Source organism: Quercus robur, chromosome 3 (assembly GCF_932294415.1).
Source record: "Quercus robur chromosome 3, dhQueRobu3.1, whole genome shotgun sequence".
Lineage (NCBI taxonomy): Eukaryota > Viridiplantae > Streptophyta > Magnoliopsida > Fagales > Fagaceae > Quercus > Quercus robur.
In genome coordinates, this window is record NC_065536.1 from 65303569 (window position 1) to 65328027 (window position 24459).

A 24459-nucleotide genomic window follows, 5' to 3' on the forward strand; every position below is an offset into this window, starting at 1 on the left:
CCTTTTTCACAGTTTGACGTTCACTTTCACCTGTTATTTAATTTTATTTTTCCTCTAGACAATGATTATAAGAAAAAAGTTAATTATTGGATATTCAATAATTAATTAAAAAAATTCAATAATTAAGCATATGCTTCAATCTAAACGCATTGAACATGTGATTTCCTAGATCATATATCATAAATAATGAATTGTACATAGCCTAGGGTAGAACGGAAAATATAGTTAAGACATAATTTTCCCATTTCCTTGGTGGCTCAACTATATATATTTGGGGAGAACTTATTTGACAAAAATATAGTTATAGTACCATCAAAGAAAGTTTTTTTTTGGGGTAAAGTTGAACATGAATGAAATTAGCTGAATAAGCTATAACAAAGCTGAATTCTGTCTTGGTCCCCCAAATAAAAATGATAGCTAATTTTCCATGTCCATGAATTTCTTAGCCTCCTTGTATACCTTCACCAAGTATCTCTTAAACCTCACAATATCAAGCTTCAAATTTTGGGTCCTCATGTATACCCTCATATTACTATAATTCCCATTAACATAAGCATCTGGATTCTCTAGCACCAAGTCATTAGTCCCATATATTTCAGCTAAGCTACTTTCTTTTGTTTTTACCTTGTAGTCCATGTACTCCAATCCCAAATTCTTTGCTGGCCCTTTAAAACTAATATTTGAAGGCAAATCTAACCCAATTGGCACCACTTGCACCAACACTGCCCTTGGCCTTAGGAACAACATATGTGTTAGTCCTGCACCATGAACCCCCAACATTGCATGGCTAGAGTGAACTAGCTTAAATGCCTTAGCCATAGATGTGTGTGTTGTTGTTGGGTCAAGAACATTTACATCAAACCCCACTTCCTCAATTGCCTTTATAACTTCTTTTTTGTTTAAAATTGCTCTACCCACATCAAGTTTTCGAATTACAAACACAAGTTGTGGCCTATTATAAGATATAATTAGCACATCATCACCACCTTTTTTCTTGTATGAATTTTCTAGGAAAATTCGAAAATCAGTGAGGGATTTTGGGTGGTGAGGTAGTAATGTGGGATCCACAGTCATGGGCCCATGTTTTATTAGCCCTATGATTGCCGATGGGAAGCAATGTGTGACTCTCTCTTTCTTGACATCAATGATTGGATAGTGACTGAATTGAGCAAGAATTTCAGCATACTTTTGGGGCCACCATAAATCATTGCAATCAGAGATCACAAGTATGACATCTTGATTGTAGAAGAGAGAATTGATGGTGATGAAGAGGGGAACAAACCCATCACTGAAATCATGGAAGAAGTTTCCAGTGTACCCTCCTGCACTGAATACTAAGGCTGGACTATTGTGTGTGACTTTACATTGAGTGCTGTGTGGAGCTGAGGTGAGAGTCAACTCTTTGACTGTGCACATTGCTCCTTTGTCCCATTTTCTAGGGTATGGTCTAGTTTTCAACCATACGGGTTGTTGAGTAGAGTTGATGGGGTCCAATGCATAGAGAGTTGAGGTGATTAATTGGTTCTAGCAGTGTGGGACCATCGACTGAACACAGATCATAGTAAGCATGAGAACGGTTGCAGGTGATTTTTCCAGCTTGTTCTAATTGGCTCTGTGAAAATACGACTCTAAAGCGATTTAATTCTGTCAAAAAAAGAAAAAAGAAAAAAGAAAAAGGAGAAGAAGTAATGAATATCACTATCAATTCAACGTACTATGGTTGATTCTCAAAAAAAAAAAAAAAAAAAAAAAATTCAACATACTATGCTCAAAATGTGACTAAAAGTGTTGGGAACATAATTTGACTTCCTATAAACCATTCTAAAAATTGGTTCATGGGGTGTGATGTTGAATCCCATGCCATTAAAAAATTTGAGTGTGTTTTCTACATTACCAATTGATTTTGAGGTGGAGTGCTACAACTCACAATTTGACAAATGGTATCAGAGCCAGAGTCATGGGTTTGAGTCGCAGTAGTGTCATTGTGAGGGAGGGATTGTTGGTAGGCCACAAGTCATCTGTTTACAACCACTCTAAAAATAGATCCATGGGGTGTGATATTGAATACCATAAAAGATTTGAGAGTATCTTTCTTATTACCAATTAGTTTTGAGATGAAGTGTCACAACTTACAGTCCAAAAAATACACTCATAATCAATCGTATCAAAATTAGAGTACAAAAGTTGTATTTATAGATTTTTTCATGTATTTATTATAACAGATGACTTTAGTATGGATAAATTGACTTGATTAGATGAGAAAAATGATTTTTTTATTTTTTATTTTTTTTATTGTTATACACCAAAATTAGAAACACAAATAAATAAAAGCATTTGGTGTCATGCATTTTGGTAGTTTTGACAGAGAATAAGAGCATTTGTGTTATGCAAGCTTATGTGAAGCAAGACTTCAGAAGAATTTTGAGGTTTAATTCATCCAAAAAGAAAAACCAAAAAGAAAGAAAGAAATAGAAAGTTTAAGAGGGCATATGTGATATATCGAAGGGAGTCAATTCCGTACCGGAGGCTGTACCGGTTTAGCCAGTGGTACGATATATTTCGGATACCAATGTACCATTTCGGGTTTACCGCTATTTTTTATATTTATAAAAATATATATATATATATATATATGTATGTGTGTGTATATATTATAATAAATATAAAAGTTTACCATAAAATATTTCCTTAATTCAAAACTAATTATTCATGGTTTTAGACTTTAGTATCAATTAAAAGAAAAAAAATATAAAAAATAGAAAGCTTAAAAGTTACCATTGCATACTAAGAAAACAAATAATACTAATAAGTTAATGCAAATAAGTTACCATTCTGCCCTAACAAAAATTCAAATATTACAAAACTTAAAAAAATAAAAATAAAAAGATAAATTCCACAAACCACCCTTGAGGTTTGTGATAATATCCAACTAAGTCCAAAACATTTTAAAACCTACCAATTTCATCCAAAAAGACAATTTTGTCCCTGAACCTTAAAAAAAAAAAAAAATGCCATTACTTTTTTTATTTCCTCTCCCCCTCTCTTCTCTGAGTTCTCCATCTCAGAACTCTATCTGTAATGGAACCTTAGCCATGGTGAAGCCCATGACTTGGTCACCGACATCAACAACACCACCAATAAAAATCTTTTTCAAAACCAATAGAAACCCAAAAAAAAAAAAAAAAAAAAACAGCAAAAATCCAAGCCAAACAACACACATAAATCCCTTTGAAAATTCCCAATGAAATCTCCTAAAAATCCCAACAAAAACCCTTGAAAAACAAGCAAAAATCCAAGCCAAACAACACATAAATCCCTTTGAAAATTCCCAAAATCTCCTAAAAATCTTAACAAAAAATTCAAAAAGTGTCTGAAACAAAAGGTGACCTGTGGAAATAAGAAGGTCAACGGTTTTGTCGTCGGGATTTTTGCCGGTGACGGTGAAGTACTGGCGTTGTACGATCTCTCGATACTCGGACGAGATCTGTTGCCGGAGATTATTGAAACTCTCAATCGAATCCTTTAGCTTCTTCCTCAGCTCGTTCACCATAGAGGTCCTGGTCCGATCCACAGCGCCTCGAGCTTGACTTTGATCAACTTGTCTTCTTGAGAGCGAGGGACACGGCGTCCATGCAGGATTGGAGGTCCTTCACGACCTTGGTGTTGTAGAGAGAGAGGGTTCTGAGATAGAGAAGAGAGGGGGAGAGGAAATAAAAAAAAGTAATGGCGTTTAGGTTTTTTTTAAGTTCAGGGACAAAATTGTCTTTTTAGGATGAAATTGGTAGGTTTTAAAATGTTATGGACTTAGTTGGTATTATCATAAACCTCAAGGGTGGTTTGTGGAATTTATCCAAAATAAAAAAAAAAAACTTTTTTCTGTACTAGCCGGTACACTCGGTATTGGCCGGTATTGTATGAAATTGGCTGGTATGGCTGGTATATGGTTGGTACGGCCAGTATTTAAACCAGTACGAAATGTTGATGTTTCGATACCAGTATACATACCGGTACGTTACATACCGGCTGGTACGGTATTGACTACCTTGAATATACCTTAAAAGATTGCCAAATTTGTTATAGCTATGAGACTGAGATGGACATAGATAAACACCAAAAACGACAAACATGTTGTAGTTGCTAAACTTAATCTCTTCATTACTTGCATATAGGAAGCTTTAGATATATCTTTAATTAATATGTTGATGAAAAAAATGTCTGGACTCTAGCAATTTTGAATGTTCATTTGAGAAAAAAAGGTGAAAAATAAGTCCAGAAAAAAACTAACTCACCTTAGTAAAATAATAAATTAATATATATATAATAGGGGAACTCTTTAGCTTCTACATTTTTTATACTTCAAAAAATAATCATATTGAAAAAAAAAAAAAAAAAAAGACAAATTGAAAATTTTAAAACTGCCCCATTGAGGGGAAGTGGACCTAAAAGTCTTCTCCGAGGATCTTGACTCGAAGAGAGAGTCCCAAGAAACCCCATCCGTGAAATGGGCTCTGCCTAGGGTTGAGAAAGGATGAACAAGCCTTCCATTGAGAGAAGATCAATTGGGCCGATTATCGAGATAATCCGTGAAACCTATCTTCCCAAGGAGCACATGGCTTAACCGAGAAGCAACCATTTGCTTAGTCGATGATCCCCCTTTTTCACCTACTTTCTTGAGGAATATATAGAGGAAAATACCGAACCCAATGTAACAGTTGCCTCTGCATTTAAGGCTCTCCTCACCTAATGTAGCCACATTGAATGCTGAATAACTAGTTTGAGCAGTGAAAACATCCCCAAAAGTCCATTTTCATGATCAAAGAATGGTAGGGGAAGGTGTTGATGAGATAAGTATCCCCCTAAATCTAGCTAATAATTGGACAACTGGAAGAAGAGAAGAATGACTATAAAAGGAAGAGGAGGGCAGCATGAGAAGGGTCCAGGAAAAAAAAAAAAAAAAACCTAAGGGAAGAGAAAAAAATGAAGAGTCTTCACTTGTATTCATCCTTTGGAACCCCTCTTTGTACCTTGGGAGTACGATTCTTATATATAAAAAGTCTTGATTTTCTTGTCTTTACCTTCAACCATCTTATTAATCTTCCCATTGTGAATTTCTATCTCCCATACATTATAAATTAGTTGTGTTGATCTTGAACTCAAGGCTAATTCTATAGCTTTGTGTTTTTGACCCCACACCCATCAAATTCTACTCTCACAAAATACTATACCCCACAGATACACCCACATAAAAGGGCCAAATTCTCAAAAGAAAATATTAAATAAAAAATTAAGTAAAAAAAGATGTTTTAAAAATCAAATTCTATATGTAAAATCAGGACATGTGCTATACACTCAAAATATAACTACTTCTTGTTACTATAATTTCAAAATATTAATTTTTAATTAAAAATAATAGAGCCTTTGAACATGCACGTAATACAAGTGAAAGAACTAGTTATTAATAGTTATAATTAATAGTTGATAAAATTAGTAATATTACTATCAAGATAAATAAGGGTCCTCCAAAAGAAAGAAGTGGAAAAAAATGAAATCTATTCATGCTTCAAAATGTCTAATTATTTTCAGTTTTTATTTAAACATATATATAATTGGGCTCAGAACGAAGAAGCAGAAGAAGAATTCAGGCACTAAAAATCTAATTTGGAGAATTAACGTATGTATGTAATGTAAGAATTGTGCTCTTGGGACTATAATAAAATTAAAACTAAAACCTCAGATTAATTAGTACACGAAAATGACCAGGCTTTCAATTAACAACTATGGTCACTGTTTAATTAAGGTCAATTCACAAAAAACAACTTTGATTACAAATTCAAAGAAAACACCAATGGAAAAGAATGAGAACTAGAATGAACAAGAAAAATATTGATTAGGAGATTAGAGAAGAAAAGAATCAAAAGATAGAACTAAAGTGGGATGTAGGAAAGGGGTTGATCAAGCTTACTTGAATGTGGGTGCCCTCCAAACAACACAATTGAGCTCATAAAAGTAGGCACTACAAAATGTATTTTACATATCTATTTCTACACAAAGAAGCCTATTGTTTTAAAAGAGGGTAAAATTTATGTACAGCTCATTAATTAGGTGCATTATGTTAGGTTTTTCAATTAAATTTAAAGGCATAGCTGCATTGAATCCAATTATTCTTGGGAATAACAACATTGTTTTTACTTTATTGGTCAATGCAACCATGTGTTTCGATTTAATTGAGAATCTATGGTACGTTTGGTATACTGAATGTAGATTATATTTGGAATAGTAATATTTATTAATGGAAATAGAAAACATTGTAATTGAATAACTATTACTATTAATAAATTTGGTTGTTACATATGGAAAGTTTGTAAATGATAATGTATAAGGAAACTTTATATTTTTGGAAATATATTAATTTTAAAACCTATTATATGCACTAAAAAATAGCTATTTCATCCATTTAATGTTGATGGGGTTGTTTTTTCAGCACAGAAGACAGTGGGAGTTGGGGTGGTTATTAGGGATGATAATGGGAGGCTTGTGGCAGCTTTATGCAGAAAAATCATAGCACCAATGGGTGCAGTTGAGGCAGAGGCAAAAGTATTCGAAACTGGTCTTCTGTTTGCAAAAGACGTTGGGGTTTGGGAGGTAATTCTGGAAGGTGACTCCTTGGTAGTTTATAATGCACTATGTAATATTTCCCCACCCCCTTCCTCAATAGCTTCAGTTGTCCAAGGTATGTTAGATATGAGTGGGGATTTTAGGAGTGTGAGATACTCTCATATTAGAAGACAAGGCAACGTACCAGCCCACATCTTAGCTAAGCATGCATCTGGCATTGCTGATTATATTGCTTGGATTGAAGAGGACCCGTGCTGTATCGCGCAAGCTCTTATCCATGATGTAACATCTATTTCTATTGACCAATAAGACTTTCAGATTTCCCATCAAAAAAAAAGAAAAAGGAATAGCTATTCTTTAATTTAAAGAATAGTTATTCCAATGTAATAACTAATCCATATAATAAAGATGCAACCAAATGATTGAATTGCTATTACACATGAATAACTATTCCATTACAGGAGCTATTACAGCATACCAAACGTACCCCTAATGTATTACATTTAAGTTTTTTATTTTTATTTTTATGTTTCTAAAAAAAAGTTATGTTTTGATCTAATTGAGAACCTAATGTATTACATTTAAGTTATTTATTTATTTATTTATTTTTTAAGTTTCTAAAAAAAAAGTTATGTCCTTTATAAAAATAGTGAGGATATGAAATTTAAAGAATTTCTATATATAAAGGCTAGTTACATTTTAGAGAGTTTGGTTTAAAATTATTTAAAAATACATTTACATGGCCACTTATAGGATTTGAAACTTATTACATTCTTTTTATATGAAAATTGTTTTTTAACTATTAAGTTAAGTCATCAATGAATTTTTTTCTCAAAAAAAAAAAAAAAAGTCATCAATGAATTTTGGCTTCTTTCTTGGTATATGTAAGATTTGAATTTAGATTGGTTAATGTTGTGCTTGGATCTTCATAGTTGATAGGGGCCTCAATTAGAGGTGGCAAAATCTGTTACATTCCACAAACCTGACACGACATGAAGTTAATAAGTTATGGTTTGAGACTTAACAGATTTTAATAAAAAGGTTTCTATCATAGTTTACCCCTCTAAATAAATACAAACATGACATTATTTCATTACATCAATTATGTTGGGGGACCACAATTTAACTTCCTACAACCACTCTAAAAACAGGCATGTGTGGTGTGATGTCGAAGGCCATAAAAGACTTGTGTGTATCTTCCTCATCACCAATTGGTTTTGAGGTAGAATGACATAGCTCATGATCTGACATATAGTATCAGAGCCAAGGTCATGGGTACGAGTCATGGGAGTGTCATTGTGAGGGAGGGATTGTTGGGGGAATTACAATTTGACTCCCTACAATCACTTTAAAAATGGGCCCGCGTAGTGTGATGTCAAAGACCATAAAAGAACTAAGTGTGTCTTCCTCGTCATCAATTAGTTTTGAGGTAGAATGACATAGCTCACAATCCGAAAAATTATATATTCATACTTTTTTTTCTTATTCTTTCTCTTTCTCTGTCGATTCAAGTTTAAAAATGTAGTTTTTCTAGACAATTAAATTAAAAGGCTTTGATTTTTTTTTTCCCCTAATTGTTGTGAAACTCTAAAAATCAAGGTTAGAACGGACCAATTTCATTAAGTTGATACTTAAATTTTCTTTGTAATTTCTCAAATTTGAATTCTCTCTCTTTCTACACATATACACTTAGATTAGGCTAGAGTAGAAATTCTATCTTGTATAAAAAAAAACTCTACACTTAGATTAGGCTAGAGTAGAAATTCTATCTTGTATAAAAAAAAACTCTCTCTCTCTCTCTCTCTCTCTCTCTCTCTCTCTCTCTCTCTCTCTCTCTCTCTCTCTCTCTCTCTCTCTCTCTCTCTCTCACATAATTTACTAGTACAAAACTAACCAAGAATTAGAATGGAGTAAAAGATTTTAGTACAAAACTAACCGAGAATTAGAATGGAGTAAAAGATTTTAATCTTTGCTTAACTCGCAAGTTTTTGATATACTAGTATGGTTATTCATTTATTCTTTAAATTTTATTTTGGGAACCTTTTTTATGTCCACCTATATGAAATGTATTTAAAACTAAGTTGTTCTTGTGCTTTAAACAACTTAAACTACCCAATCAAACGAGAGAGAGATATGTTGGGTGTAGTAGGCAATGGTGATATCGTATTGTGTATTCATTCTCATGTTAGATGAGGAACCTGAGTGTGTGATCTTCATTTGATGTAAAACTTTTGTTTTCATATAATATAGAACTGATAATTTCTTATAAAATTTAGAAGCAGTAGCTCCATTTCATTATTAGTTTTGTGTCAGCAATTTTTTCCTTCAAATTTTACCACCATGCACTCTTAGCACTGTTTGTTTCAATAATGACGTTTTCTAGAAAACGAGTCATTTTCCAAGAAGTATTTTCTATAAAACTATCTCATTTTCCAATGTTTGATAGCAACTGTAAATGAGTTGAAAAATAACCTCCTAACTTTCCTTATTTAGCTTGCTATGAGATATAGTTGTTTTTCAAAAAAATTTAATGGAAAACAATCTTTAAAAATAAGCCTTACGTTTTGATGTTGACCAAAGATAGTTTTCCTTTGACTCATATCTTTTTATACTACTAAACACTGGAAAACATGGAAAACTATCTTTACGCAAGGTTTTCCATTAAAACAAACGGAGCGAATGGTCACTCCATAAGAAATTCATTTAATAAACATATTTAACAAACTTCTTATGCTTATCTCAAAGCTTCCGTTTTTGTTTTATCTCAAACTCTGAATTATAAACAAAAAGAATTAAAAATAAATACAAATACAAAATACACTTATTAAATCATCTAGTGTCCTTTCAATATGCAGGACCATTATCACTATCCCTCTTTCTCCATGAATTTCTTGGCCGTCTTGTACATTTCCTTCAAGTACTCCCTAAATCTAACCAAATCCAACTTAACATTTTGTTCCTTCAAATATATGCTCATAATCTCAGCGGACCAATTCTTTCCTCTATAAGCAACTGGGTCTTTTATCATCGTGTCATCCTTGTCATATTTCTCTATCAAACTGCTCTCCTCTGCTTTTATCCTATACTCCATGTACACTAACCCCATATCCTTAGCTGATTTTTCAAAGCAAACCTGTGACACCCATTCAGCCCCAAGTGGGACCACTTGCAAAAACACAGAGCCAGGTCGAAGAAACAATGAATGTGTAAGTGCTGCACCATGTATTCCAATCATTGCATGACTCGAATTTATTAATGCATAAGATTCCTTCAAAGGGGTTGTAGTTCTTGGCTCAAAAACAATCACATTAAAACCAATTTTTTCAACTTCAAGTTTTACTTCATTTTGGTTCAAGAGTACACGACCAACACCACCACTTCGACTAGCCAACACTATAATTGGCCTAGACTTTGAATGTTTAAATTTAGAGGGATGATTTTGGTTTTGGTTTTGGCCATATGCCTTGTCTAGGAAGGCACGAAAATGAGTGAAGGTTATTGAGTTTGGTGTTAATTTAGGGTCTATAGTCATAAAGCCATGTGTTATCATGCCCACATTGGCAGAAGGAAAACAATGAGTGATATTATCATTATCCAAGTTTATGATAGAGTACTTACTGAAAGTATGTATTATTTCTATATACTTACTAATCCACCAATCACGAGCCTTCGATATCACGAGAACAACATCTTGATCAGTATAGACTGAATTGACAGTGATGAAGAGAGGAATGAAGACATCATTGAAGTCATGGAAGAAGTTCCCAGTGTACCCGTCCGCACTGAATACTAGGGCAGGGGCCTTGTGTTGGATTTTACATTTTGGGCTTGATGGGCCTGAGATGAGGGCGACCTCCTTGATTCTAGGCATTGTGAAACTCTCCCATTTGCGTGGATAGGGCCTCAATTTTTCCACCATGGGCTTTTGTGGGGTAGAGATGATAGGGTCCATTAGAAAGAATGTTGAAGTAGTGGGGTCCAGAACTGTTGGGCCATTGATTGAACAAATGTCGTAGAAATTGTGAGTGCGGTCACAGTTGATTTCTTTTGCTTGAGTGGATTGTGGAAACGGTGGAGTGAGTGTTTCCCTCGTGTTGATTGATTTGGGTAACCTGTGTTTTTTACCTGCAATTATAAGAAAGTCCCAAAAAGAAGTTTAGAGATAGGAGGCTATTTCAATTTTGTCAACCAAATTTATATTATCAATTGAAAAATGATATATTAAGAGAATCTAAAAAAAAAAAAAAAAAAAAAAAAAAAAAAAAACCAAAACCGAAAACAAAAACTTAATTGGTAATTTTAAATCTTGAGAAGCGATAAATATTTAAATACTATGTGACACGTGAGTTTCAGTTAGTTTAACTAGTAAAGTCTCTGATGATTGAATAAGAGATGTGGAGTTTAATCCTCGTCTATATCAAAAACTTATTGGTGTTTTTGTTTGATAATAAAGAGCTATTATCAAGAGTGAACGTCATAGGTTGAAACTATCTTAAAAAAAAAAAATACTATGTGACACATATTGACCTATAATTGATCATTTTATATCGCACTTTATGCCACTTGACTCCATTTAAATGGTAGGATAATAAATGCCATATTTATACTTAAATTTTAAAGGGAAATAGGAAATCTTAAGGTTGATCAATTTGACAAATGTCACAAGATCCAAATGAAAATAAATCATTTGGTAAAATATTACCAAGCATCTTCGGATGGTGATTAAGTTGTGATCAAGCGGTTGGTCTATTAATACTGAATAGATGCCTTCACAATGTAACTTTTGTCTCAATCCCTCCAATCCAAAATCCCCATATTATTTTAAATTTTTTATACGATGAGAACTAGATACCTAGGATGAAGTATCTTCTAATATACATATCAAGAAAGTCAGAAAATAAAAGTTTTATTTATTTATTTATTATTTTATAATTCAATAGTTATAACAATGAATGAAATATTTGAATTTTGGATATCATAAACATACTAAGAGGCATTAACCAGTTCAGCTATATGACTCTTGTCAACTAGAAAACAGGTTAATGAGTGATAAAGGATAGCGCACGAGGGAGTTTAGTAGAACTAATTCTTACAAAGGCTTGGTATGTTGTAATAAGAGATATTCATCACTTAACCACAAGACTCTTCACCTTATTGTGACTGATTTTGATCACAGAGAGTCTATGTGACACGTAGATTATTGAGACAACAAATGTAAGTGCCTTCACACAACAAACGATGAGAATGTAAAAGGGTTTTGCAACACATACCTTGAATGGTCTTGGTTGAACGCGACACATTCATTCTCGATACTGGTGATAAATATAAGTAAAGCTGAAATACTAAAAAAATGACTACTATTGCAAGGCATGTTGAATCTCTCATCTTCATATCGCTATACGATCCAAGCTTTTCTGTAGATTATTTCGATTTTGATACCAAGATTGAAGCTTTCCTATCTATTCATCCTTTTCTGGGCATAAAATATAAACAATCAACAGATATCCCACCTTGCAGGCTCTAAAGCTCCTCTAATTGAAGATCTTCAATCTAAAACTTCAAGCAAAATAGAAATTGTTAAACAATGGTATTATTGAAGAACAAAGAAGTCTAAGAATTTTGTAAATCTTTTGCTCAATCTGATGTCTGATTTTCTTGACTTAAAACTTTCTATGGAAGCTTTTGGAGAGAGAGAGAGAGAGAGAGAGTGCAACCTCATGGAAGAGACATGGGAAGCATTAGGAGGGTGCAAGCTCACAAGTTAGGCTGTGATTTAAAAGAGACAGCTAAATTACACTATGCAAGTATTTGAGTAGAGAAAGACATCCTAACTTAGCTCCCCCTAAAAAAATAAGGAAAAAAGGAGAATCCAAAATACCCAATCAAAGCTCAATGATGATTGTTTCTCAAAAAGAAAAAGAAAAAAGCTCAATGATGATTAATCATTTTTGCTAAGTCGAAAATGATTAATGTCATGTAACGTCGATCGTGAGTTAGAGTGCATTTTTCTTCACATAATTGAACAACACTTCTTTTTTTATTTATTTATTTTTGGTAGTAGAAGAAATTGAACAACACCTGGTTGAAGCAAAGTGTTATTGACATTATTTTGAAAGTTTACCTTTGTGCATAATTGGAGAATGATTTGTAGTATTATTTAAAACTTGTCAAAGATATGAACCAAATACCCACGCTAAGATCACATTCTTTTTTGGGTTAATTAATAGGTTTGTGTTTAGGTGCAATAATTTTTTCCCCTAAGTCAACCAACATAACATCCAATTCCAATGCATCCTGTAATCTGACACGTAGTGAGGCAATATTATTAGTATGAAAAATATTTATTTGTACACTTTTTGTGTACATAACTACACATTTTATGCACCCCCAAAAAAAAAAAAAAAACCTACAGATTTTATGCACATCCCATGAAAGACAGGGTTCTCTAGGTTGAGTTAAACGAAACGTATCCTAGAGGTTGCAGCTGATGGATGTTTCTGTGCAATAGGGGAGGAACATTTTTGAACCTTGTAGAAACTATAATCTATCCTCTCGTTGGATAAAAGATCCGTGGTTGAGGGGAAAAAAATATTAATCTCCCCCTTACTTTGATTATATTAATTGAGTTACATCTCAAGCAATGTTCTCTATTAGAATGAGTGGGCCTTTATCCATCTCTGCCATTCAAAAGTGAACCGAAACCTAGGCATGGAAATAGCCAAATAGGTCCAACCCTATTACATTCAAAAGCCTATTGGGCCAAGTTGTAAGCAGAACTAGTTGTTGTTGTTGTTGTTTTTTTTTTTTTTTTTTTTTTTTTTTTTTTTTTTTTTTTTTTTTTTTAAGAATAATTGGATTGCTTCTTACAATGAAAAAACCCCAACAACATCAACAAATCTAAAGTCCCAAATTTTTTGATATCAGCAATAGATTCTCAACAAGATTAGTTTGGATCAATCACATTAACATATCATCAATTGTTTAAATAGTAGTCCAATGAGACGACAATTCAAAAGACTTCAAAATTCAAAAGATTTAAGACTTTCCTAGCACCACCGAAAATATTGGCAAATGTATTTTTTCTAAAAAATATTATGCATTACAACTATTTAATGAATATTTAATATTTTTGGACAAACAACTTTAGGTACTCATTTAAATTTTAAAGACCCCCTTTTAAGATGAAAATGGGATCAAATTGTTGGTGGCTATCGATCTTCAACTAACTAGAAGGGTCACTACAAACCGTTTTATATCTAGAAAACTAAAATATTGCTTACACATTGTGAATATAGTGCAGATTTGCAACTACCTCAAACTTAATTTTGTTATTAATACAAGTCAAGAGTGTTCTAACTCTATTGACATTTTTTAGCGTTTCTAATTAAAATTTCCAAAATTCAATTCTCCACTACTTGAATGGTTACTACTACACAGGTCCTACTAAGTCTAAGCAGAGTAATATGCTGGCAACATTTATTTTAGTGAACCCTGAGTATTCAAACAAATGTGTTCCTTCAATTATACACTCATATGTCATAAGAGTATTAGCATTGAAGAATGCTATTGCTATATTTAAGGCCTTTTTGACATTTCATAGCTCAAAAACCTTTGCATCAAAAAATGGTATACCTCACTATTGCAAATTTTTATGCAATAGTGCTACAGTACTATTCTAAGTTTAGAATAGTACTGTAGCACTATGGTAAAAAAAAAAAAAATATATATATATATATATATATATATTTTATTCACCCATTTTTTGTTGGAATCAAATCCTTGGTTGAAAAAAAGTGATGATGTGAAAGAAATAATAAAGAAATATTAAAAAATAATATTTTAATGAAAAAGTAAAATAATAGAGTTTTTGGATGTAGGGTGTATTGTAAAATGATATGGTATAATTGATAAAGTAATTTTTTGGGCTGGTAAAATAAGATAGAGTAGCATTCTTCAATGCTGATGCTCTAAGGGATCAATCTTTTCCTTTTAAAGCACCTGGGTCTCTTATTACCATGTCATCCTTGCTACAATTCTCTATCAAGCTACTCAGCTCAGCTTGTATCCTATACTCCATTCAGTCCCAAGCGACACCACTTGCATGAACACCGAGCCAGGCCAGAGAAAAATTGAATGTGTAAGGGCTGCACTACGTACGTATACCAATCATTGCATTGCTTGAATGTATCAATTCATAAACTTTGTAGATAGTGTTCATAGGTGTTGGCTCAAAAATAATCACATTAAAACTAATCTTTTTAGCTTCAAATTTTACGTCATTTTGGTTCAAAAGTACATGATCTGCACCACCATTACAACGAATCAACACAAGAATTAACCTAGATTTTGAAGGGTTAAATTTAGAGAGATAGTTTTGATTTGGAATTTGGGCCATAGGCTTTATCAACCAAGGCATGGAAATGTGTGAACGTTTTTTAGTTTGGTATTAATTTAGGGTCTATACTCTAAGTGACCAAACCATGCGATATAATACTCTCAGAGTTTGGCTTCGCTTCAGTACTTTTTAAAAAGGAATTTCATTTTATTTTAATGAGAGACTATCACATCACCTACTAACTAAATAAAAGATGTGATTTAAAACTTGCTATCACTTGCCATTGTATATTTAGAACAAAAAGACACGTCTAGTTAAAAAAGTACTGGAGGTAAGCCAAACCCAATACTCTCATTGGCAAGAGGGAAACAGTCAGAGATAGTATAATTATTAGGGTTTATGATAAAGTATTTTGTGACAGCATGTAATATTTCTGTGTACTTATTGATGCACCAATTAAGAGCCTTTGATATCATAAGTACAACATCTTGATCAGGGAAAGATTGAATTGATAGTGATGAAGATGGGATGAAGCCACCACTGAATTCATGGAAGATGTTTCCAGTGAATCCGCCAGCATTGAATACTATTGTTGGGGCCTTGTGTTAGATATCACATTTTGGGCCTGAGATGAGGGTTACCCATTTAATTCTGGACATTGTGTGAGTCTCCAATTTGCGTGGATATTTAATGGTTTACTTCCTAATGATTTAAAGTATATTTTGTTGGTGTTTTTGCAAAGTGAATAGTCAGATCTAGGAAGTATCGAATGGCAATATTCTTTGTATGAGAATAGAATTTAGCAATGGCATTGGCAAAATATAAAGTGAATGGAATATATAGAAAATAACATCCAATTGACATAAAATTTGATATGTGTATTAAGAGTATAAAGAACACGTAATTCAAAGATTAGATTTTCAAATTACATAGTTATGTTAGTTTTTTTAATGTAAGTTGTAGCCTTAGTTTAAAACCAAGTTTGTAGTCAAACTTTGTCCTATATATAACAGTAATCCTGAAACAATATACCAATACCTACTAGTACCAAAATATTCTATTCTAATAGTCAATTCCGAAATAGTCTTTGAAATGAAATTCAAAACTTTGTTTTAACCACAAATCACGACTCTAGATTGTCCCCTAAGCCATTTTTTTTTCAAGAAGTGATGTAGTGATTTGTATTAAGCTATAGTGAGATGGTGACATACTTATATGATATTGGTGCGCATGCTTCTTCTTCTTCTTTTTTTTTTTTTTTTTTTTTTTTTTTTTGTATAATAAAATATAATTCTAAGAGTCTTATAATTATTTCGTGACACTCAACAAGACTTAACTTATTACACACTTAAATACAATCATTACAATCACTGTAAATCTATAGCAAGTGCCTCTACTAGTCTTAATCTTCACGTATGTAAGTTCACTCCAAAATTTCTCATAAGCCAATGTGTCCTTTTTGTGGTGACAACATGTCCAATAACCAATCCAATTACCAATCCACAAGCATATCCTATCACTACCACTTTCCAACCAAATCCTTGTCCCAATGATGATTCATTTCTCATTTCAGAAGTTGGTATCTCATTATTTCCACATTTCTTTGACAGCTGAAAGCCACACAATCCAAAGTTTCCCTCAAAAGAGGAACTTTGAAACGTCGAAAACTGCCCACCTTGTGGAATTGGACCAAAAAGTTGATTTTGAGAGAGGTTTAAATACTCAAGAAACGTGAGACTTGTTAGCTGTTGAGGGATTTCACCAAAGATGCTATTTCGAGAAAGATCCAAAGATTCAAGCTCAACTAAGTTTCCCAAAGATGATGGAATTTGGCTCGTAAAGTCATTGCTTGATAAATTGAGTACAATTAGTGCCTTGAGGTTCCCCACGCTATCTGGAATTTCTCCAAAAAACCTATTGTCAGAGAGATCAATAGCTGTGAAGATGGTCAAGATTTTTACCAATTCCACTTCTACTCCTTTATTCACTATAGTCATTGAGTCTTTGTAATAACTGGAGCCATCTCCCATGTACCCTGGTTGTGATTTGTCTTTGTCAGAGACCCTTGAGATTGCACTCCAATTTTGAAAGAACTTTGATGGTAACTTGCCAGAGAAATTATTGTGAGAGAGGTCAATGACATGTAGCTTGGATAAGCCAAAATTTACATGTGGATCCCATATAGGACCATGGAATCTATTTGCTTGCAAGACAAGAATCCGTAACTCTGGTAAAGACTCCAACCAGAAAGGGAATGTATCATTCAATTTGTTATTTCCAAGATTCAAAACTTCTAGCATTTTACATTTGACAAGTGATCGTGGAATCTTCCCATGTATTTGGTTGTGATTCAAGTCTAGTGTCACCAAACTACATCCATTTTTGAATGTTTCAGGCATGTTTCCTTGAAAGTGGTTATTTTTCATAGCCAATACTACAAGAGAATTGCTTGAGTTCAGCAAACATTGTGGAATCTGACTAGTCAATTGGTTATTAGACACATCAAGGACTTCTAGAGCATGCACCTTACATATCATTGGGGGAATACTTCCGGTCAATTTATTTTTTGAGGCAAAAAAATATTGTGTAGACAATGGGGGAATAGGAAATGACCCTTGCAACATGTTGGAACTCAAGTCTAAAAGGTACATTATTTTCCATGGAAGAACTACTGGAGGTTGCTCAAATTTGCGTAAAAGGTTATAGGAAAGATTTAGGTATCCCAATGTCTCTTTTCCAACATTCCAAAACCATTTAGGTATGTTACCTTCAATGTTGTTGTTGGAAAGGTCTAAATATTCCAATTCATTTTGGGCTTCTAGAAAAGTTGGAAATTTAGACAAATTGCATGAAGACAACCACAAATATGAAAATTTGGGGAGGGTTGAACTGATGTTTACTTTTGAAACAAATACTTTGTTACCTGAAAGATCGAGATACCGAAGCTCTTTAAGCTTGAAGAAATTGTTCAACTCCACCATGCCCTTTAGGTTGATCGAAGAAAGTCGTAGCTCTTGTAGCTTAGTGAGATTGACAATTGACCTTAGCATCCATTCATTCATTTTGTTTTCACTCAACCCCAGGTAATATAGTGGTGATAAAGAGATATTTTGGAATTTGAGAGGGACAATCAGCTGATTTTGTTCTAGAGATAGTAGAGACAATGAAGGGGTTGTAAACAAAACCGAGGGAATGGCATCCGTGAGTGAGTTTTGAGACAAGTCAAGGTATGACAAATTAGGAAGTCTACTTATTTCAGATGGAATTTTCCCTTTCAACTGATTTCCCCGGAAGTCTATCGAGCGGAGTTTAGTAATATTTGTTAGCCAAATTGGGAAGCCACAGTCAAAATCGTTATTCGAAAGGCTTAAGTCTTCTAGTTGTGTAAGATTTCCCAAGAAAGATGGTACTTCCCGATGGTAAAGGATATTGTCAAGGCTTAGAGAAGTGAGTTTTGCAAGTTTTCCCACCGTAGATGGAAGCTGACCATGGAAATTGTTATATGAGAGGGAAAGATAAGTAAGCTGTGATAGGTTTCCAATAAAGGGGGGAATTGCCCCTGAAAAATTACTTGAATCAAGATCCAAATAATTCAAGGACTTGAGGTTTCCTAATGTAGATGGAAGCTGACCATGGAAATTGTTATATGAGAGGGAAAGATGAGTAAGCCTGGATAGGTTTCCAATAAAAGGGGGAATTGCCCCTGAAAAATTACTTGAATAAACATCCAAATAATTCAAGGACTTGAGGTTGCTGATTGAACTGGGCAATTCACCAGAAATCATTGTATAAGAAAGATCCAAATAATTCAAGGACTTGAGGTTGCTGATTGAACTGGGCAAATCCCCTGAAAAATTTGTTTCAGGAAGACGCAATTCCTTTAGGGAACTACGAGATTGAAATTTGGGAAGAAAACCAACGAGTTTTGGGTTATATGACAGATCAATGGCTTGTATCTTGGGCAATAGGAAAATATCTAAGGGAAATTTGCCCTGCAAATAGCACGAAGACAGAGAAAGAGAAGTCAAAGAAGACAAGTTTGCTAGGGATTGAGGTAGTGACGACGAAATGTTCACATCATCTAGGTGAAGTTCTCTCAAATATGTCACGTTCTGGACAAGTGCTTCGAGATCAATTCTTCTGAGATCCAACAATTTCTCATAATAATCACCACCAACAGAGTAACCAAAATAATTGGAAGATAGATCAAGTGAAACCAAATTGGATAGCCCTGAAATTTCCGACGGGATTCGGCCATGTAAGAAGGAACGAGAGAGGTTGAGATGGGTCAACCTTACAAGCTGGCCGAATTCAGATGGGATGGTGGAGAAAGTGAAGTTGTTGAGGGCAAGGTTGAGTTTCCGAAGGTGACGAAAACTGAAGAGGGTGCTGTTAGAGTTGAGAGGCCCATAAAGCCAACTATTGCTCAGGTCTAAGCCAATCACCTCACCATTCTGTGTATCACATTTGACCCCATCCCAGGAACAACAATCACTATCTGCCTTCCAAGACTTCATCTTTGGATAAGAACCATGATAGTAATAATCATAGTAATCAGAATAATTCCTTTCAACAAATTCTTGTCTTAGTTGCAGCAAATGAGCACTTTGGTCAGGGAGGCAATGATGATGAGAGGAAGTATTAGAGGAAGTTTGAGAAAGAGAAATGAAGAAGAAACAAGAGGCAAGGAATAAAGGCAGGTATTGCTGATTCATTTTCCCCGTACTGAACATCTTTACAGCAGAGGAAGTAAATGGAGAATTGGGTGGCAAGTGTGTTATAAGCGATAAAGAAGCGATGATATGAGTGGATATTTATACACACACAATAATGCAGATAAAAGGAATGGTAGCCAAGTTGAAAGGACAAGTAACTGGATATTTATCTTTATTTTTATTTATTATTTTTTGTGGTCTAAATCGAATTGGATTTCACCATATTGATTTGTGTTAAATATTAGCAACGCAATGTGTTATATCATGTTGTGTATGCTAGAGTGGATGCGGAAGAGGAAGCATAGAAGAGGAACACTGAGAACACGAGGATTACGTGGTTCAGCCTTGACGGCCTACATCCACGGAGGAATCCCTTAAGGGTTACATCTTTATTGTATGAGAGTGTAGTACAATAACTTCCTGTGTTACAATGAACCCTAACATGAGTATATATAGGCGACTAAACCCTAGACTACTAGTACAAGTAGGAATGGGCTTGGGCCTATTACATTGGGCTAATATATGTTTAATATATATCTCTAACACCCTCCCTCAAACTCAAGGCGGAAGCTCGATGAAGGCTTGAGGTTGGATAAGCATGAGAAGATCACTTGGAGATGCCATAAATAATACCTTTGAAGAAACCACAATGAAGAATGTGCCAATTGACCAATTTTGGAGCTTCAAATGAAGAAACGGAGGCCAAAATCGGAATCTACGCGAAAAACTGAGCAAGATAGGCCCTTTTGGAAATTTTGACTTTTGGTCAAAGGTCAACGCAAAAAGTCAAAGTCAACTGGTCCAGGTCAAAGTCAACAGTCAAAGTGCTCATGGGTCAGATCCGGGTGGTCCGGGTCGGGTCGGTCCGGGTCAACGGTCAGCTAGGTGACGTGGTGCTGACGGGACGACACTGCTGACGTGGCTGATGACGTGTCGCTGACGTGGACTAGGGCTGACGTGGACTTGCTTGAGTGGCTGCTGACGTGGATTAGGGCTGACGTGTCTAATGACGTCATCAGGTGACAGCAGCTTCTGTTTCGGCGCGTGGCTGTTTACGGCGCGTGTTCTATTCCACCGGCGCGTGTCTGGAACTTCCGACGGCGCGTGGAGGCGCGTGCAAGGTAGATTGATGCTCGGACTTCGGTGGTTTGGCAGATCGGCGAGCTACGAGGCCGTCATGGCGGCGCGTGTAACCATCGGAGAATCTGACCCTGTGAAATCGACGGCGGCGCGTGGAGAAGTCGCTAGAAACTGCGTTAGCGCGTGGTGGCGCGTGCAGCATCGTATGACCACTAAATTCTCAGGCCAAGTAGATCGGTGGACGAGAATGCCGTCTTGGCGGCGCGTGTGACTCAGATCTAGCCTGGGAGTCGAGAATCTGCGGCGGCGCGTGGGAATTTTCCGGAGGCTTCTGCGGCGCGTGGAGGAGAAGCCAGAAATCCTGGAAGCGCGTGAGAGCGCGTGTTATCTCAGATGAAGGCCGGAATCGCAGGTTTCGTAGATCTGCAGACGAGGAGGCCGACAGGGCGGCGCGTGCGCCCAGAAGATGATCTAGAAGTAAGGATTCTATGGCGGCGCGTGGGAGATTTTCTAGAGGCTAGGGAGGCGCGTGACAAGGCTTCGGGTGACCGGATTTCTGGGTTTTGGTCGCAGGAGATCTTGGAGCACGTCTGTGGTGTTGGTTTCATCAGGCGAAGCTTGAAGTTGCATAGATCTGAGATTGATGTCACGGGTTTGCTTGAATTTGTGGATCTTGGACACAGCACTGCGCCACGGTGGCTGCGAGATGCCGTGGAGTCTAGATCCAGCAGAGAAGCATGCGTGACTTCTGATGGTGGTGTGCATGTGATATTCTTCTTTGTTGTGTAGAGATATTTGTTTGATGCCAAGAATGAAGTTTGGCTCTGATACCATGTTGAATATTAGCAACGCAATGTGTTATATCATGTTGTGTATGCTAGAGTGGATGCGGAAGAGGAAGCATAGAAGAGGAACACTGAGAACACGAGGATTACGTGGTTCAGCCTTGACGGCCTACATCCACGGAGGAATCCCTTAAGGGTTACATCTTTATTGTATGAGAGTGTAGTACAATAACTTCCTGTGTTACAATGAACCCTAACATGAGTATATATAGGCGACTAAACCCTAGACTACTAGTACAAGTAGGAATGGGCTTGGGCCTATTACATTGGGCTAATATATGTTTAATATATATCTCTAACAAAAGGACCGTCTGATATAATTAAATCCATTAAAAGCTGCTCATCGATCATTCCATACACCGTTGTGTTACTGTTTTATTTGTTATGGGTTTGGGCCTCTTTTACTAATTCCATATTTACAAACAGTGATTCTGTTACGAATTTTTGGGTGATAAATATTAATAAAATGAATGTTACTAATATTAGCACATATTCCAGATGTAACAGCCAATCACTTGATAAATCGAAGTACTTTAATTTGGTCACCATTTCAATATCCTTAGGTAATCTTGTAGTAGCTTTTTTTTTCTTTTTTTCTTTTTTTTGGATAGGTTGTGGCCTGGGCTACTGGGGTATTCAATGAATTGTGCTCCACAAATTCACATCTCATCCAACATCGAACTATGCAAGCACATATATGCACAAGTCTAACGAAGTAGCTGTTGTTGTTATTCTACATTTTCACTTTCACATCTCAATCTGGAAAAATAATAATAATTTATCAACGATTTTTTTTTTTTTTTTTTTTTGGGGTAAGGAGCTGGAATTCTATAGAGTCACACCTAAAATTTTTATTCCCAAGGGTGAAGGGTCTCATCCATAATAGTAGTTTGTCGCCAATTTTGGAGTTGCTTATTGATCTTCAATAGACCAGTCGAGGTCGGTCACATGTATTCTTTTGCTCCATTCCATTCTAATTGAAGTTGTACTTTCTGTTAAATTAATTGATAAGTTATTTTTATTACTTTTATTGATGTTTATATATTTTTAATTATTTTTTTTATAAAAGCGAAGTTGGAAAGACAACAACTTGAATTCATGTTCTTTTGGCATGTCATGTGCTAAGTTTTCTAAGAATTGTTTGTAGGAGACAAGCTTTTGTTCATGTTGTTCATGGCCTGGTGATTTATGAATTTTGGTTTTAATAACCAAAATTCATAAATCACATTCTACCAACACCTATTCAAGCTGGGCTTGCCTACCAAAAAAGAGAAGTTTGAGGAACATCATATATAAGAACAATTTACGAAAACCTCACTTCAGCAATGACAGACAACGAATAAATAAATAAAATGGCTAAAATATTGTTTTTGAACCTAAGGTTCATATAAATAAAGAATTTTTTTAATAGTTTAGAGATGAAAAAAAAATTACAATAGTTTGGGAATTATAATTGAACTTTTAAAACTGAAAATTGACAAGTATAATATTTTTAATAGTTTAGGAGTGAGAAATTAAAATTTTAAAGTTTAGAGAAGAAAAACAAAATCCATGTAACATTTAGGGATAAAAATAATATTTTAGCCGAAAAAAATTTAATAGAATAGGAAGTTCTCTTCTTATTAATCTTTTCATAATCCCATCATTAATTTCATTTTAAAAGAATAAATAATGACTATAAGAAGATAATATTAGATGTAACATGAGGATTAATGTCCTCTTCCCCTCTCCCTTGGACCAAAACTTGCTTACAAGAAAATAAAGTAAAGTGGAAGACACTACACAAAAATAATACAATTTTTAGTCATCAATCATAGACAAAATGAGTCAAATGCTATATTTCTATCTACAATTTTCAGTGCCTTAATAATCTTGGCAAACAATATATTGACTAGGTTTAAGTAAAGACAAAAATTTTGAGGATGTTGTAATCTTGCTTAATTTCTTGGTAAGTTCCTCCCTTGTCAATTTTCTTCCTCTCTCTTTGTCCTTATCCATAGATCATACTTTGCATTTGGAGGGACCAATGGATGGGCTGGAATATGTCATCTTGAAGTGTAGAAGACGGAAGTTTGAGTCCTAAGGCCTTTAATTTGATATAAACTCCCGCACCAATTTTCCAAGTTCTTGTTAGGAAATAGTTACATCAGAATTAGTGGACCTTTCTGAATTCTTGTTAGCAAATAATTAAAAGAGAAGACTAGTCAAACGGAAGATGGTTCCTCATATTCTATGAGAGGACCTAGTCGTGAATCAATGAATGTTATTGTATTTGCAATTAGACATTTGAGACAATGCAAAATTTGATACCACGTTAAAGGTCATTCTCATTTGGTAATCAAAGTAACGAATGTTGACTCTCTTCTTTTTTTCTTTTCAATGAATGCAGACTCTAATTCTTGTTAGCAAATAATCACACGAGAAGAATATTCAAACGAAGATGGTTCCTCATATTCTATGAGAGGACCTAGTCATGAATCAATGAATATTGTATTTGTAATTAGACATTTGAGACAATGCAAAATTTGATACTACGTTGAAGGCCATTATCATTTGGTAAATCAAAGTAACGAATGCAACTCTTTTTTTTTTTTTTTTTTTTTTTTTCCCTTTTTTCTTTTTAATAATTCAACAGTTACAATAATTGGGGAAGAGAGATTTGAACTCTAGTTCTCCTAATAAAGAAGAAAAAATTATGCCACAGAGTTACAATACCTTTGACAACGAAGGTGAGTATTAGAAATGCCAAATAAAATGTTTTTACAAAAGACTTAAACAATCTTGTTTTTATTCGAAGTGATATTAGTGGTGACTTTTTCTTTTTTCCAGGTGACAAACACCATATCAACAAACCCTTTTAGTAATGAAT

At 34.6% G+C, this 24459-nt stretch overlaps 3 protein-coding genes across 4 annotated transcripts in view; all 3 read right to left on the reverse strand.

The window, feature by feature from the left end:
- Positions 1-417: 417 nt before the first annotated feature.
- Positions 418-1416, reverse strand: LOC126719949 (xylan glycosyltransferase MUCI21-like). The gene has a single exon (XM_050422445.1). It carries the CDS (start codon positions 1414-1416, stop codon positions 418-420), a length of 999 nt encoding a protein of 332 aa, XP_050278402.1.
- Positions 1417-9269: 7853 nt separating this feature from the next.
- Positions 9270-24459, reverse strand: part of LOC126718937 (xylan glycosyltransferase MUCI21-like) — a 63104-nt gene continuing 47914 nt past the window's right edge. The window contains exons 1-2 of one of the 2 annotated variants that reach the window (XM_050421354.1): positions 11886-12380; positions 9270-10740 (exon numbers count right to left, since the gene is read on the reverse strand). In XM_050421354.1, coding sequence (XP_050277311.1) covers positions 9482-10740; positions 11886-12006 — 1380 coding nt within the window. In that variant the 5' untranslated portion in view covers positions 12007-12380 and the 3' untranslated portion in view covers positions 9270-9481. Of the gene's footprint in view, positions 10741-11885; positions 12381-24459 lie in introns of those variants that run through there. The other variant, XM_050421355.1, reaches the window with a different exon arrangement.
- The window catches only part of LOC126718936 (receptor-like protein 53), a 78871-nt gene continuing 70680 nt past the window's right edge, over positions 16269-24459 (reverse strand). Inside the window, exon 2 of the mRNA XM_050421352.1 lies at positions 16269-17475. Within this exon, the coding sequence (XP_050277309.1) occupies positions 16360-17475 (1116 nt within the window). The 3' untranslated portion in view covers positions 16269-16359. The remainder of the gene's footprint in view (positions 17476-24459) is intronic.

Bases quoted from the DNA above. Each gene is read 5' to 3' on its own strand.
- LOC126719949 (XM_050422445.1), bottom strand. From the start codon at position 1,416: ATGTGCACAGTCAAAGAGTTGACTCTCACCTCAGCTCCACACAGCACT.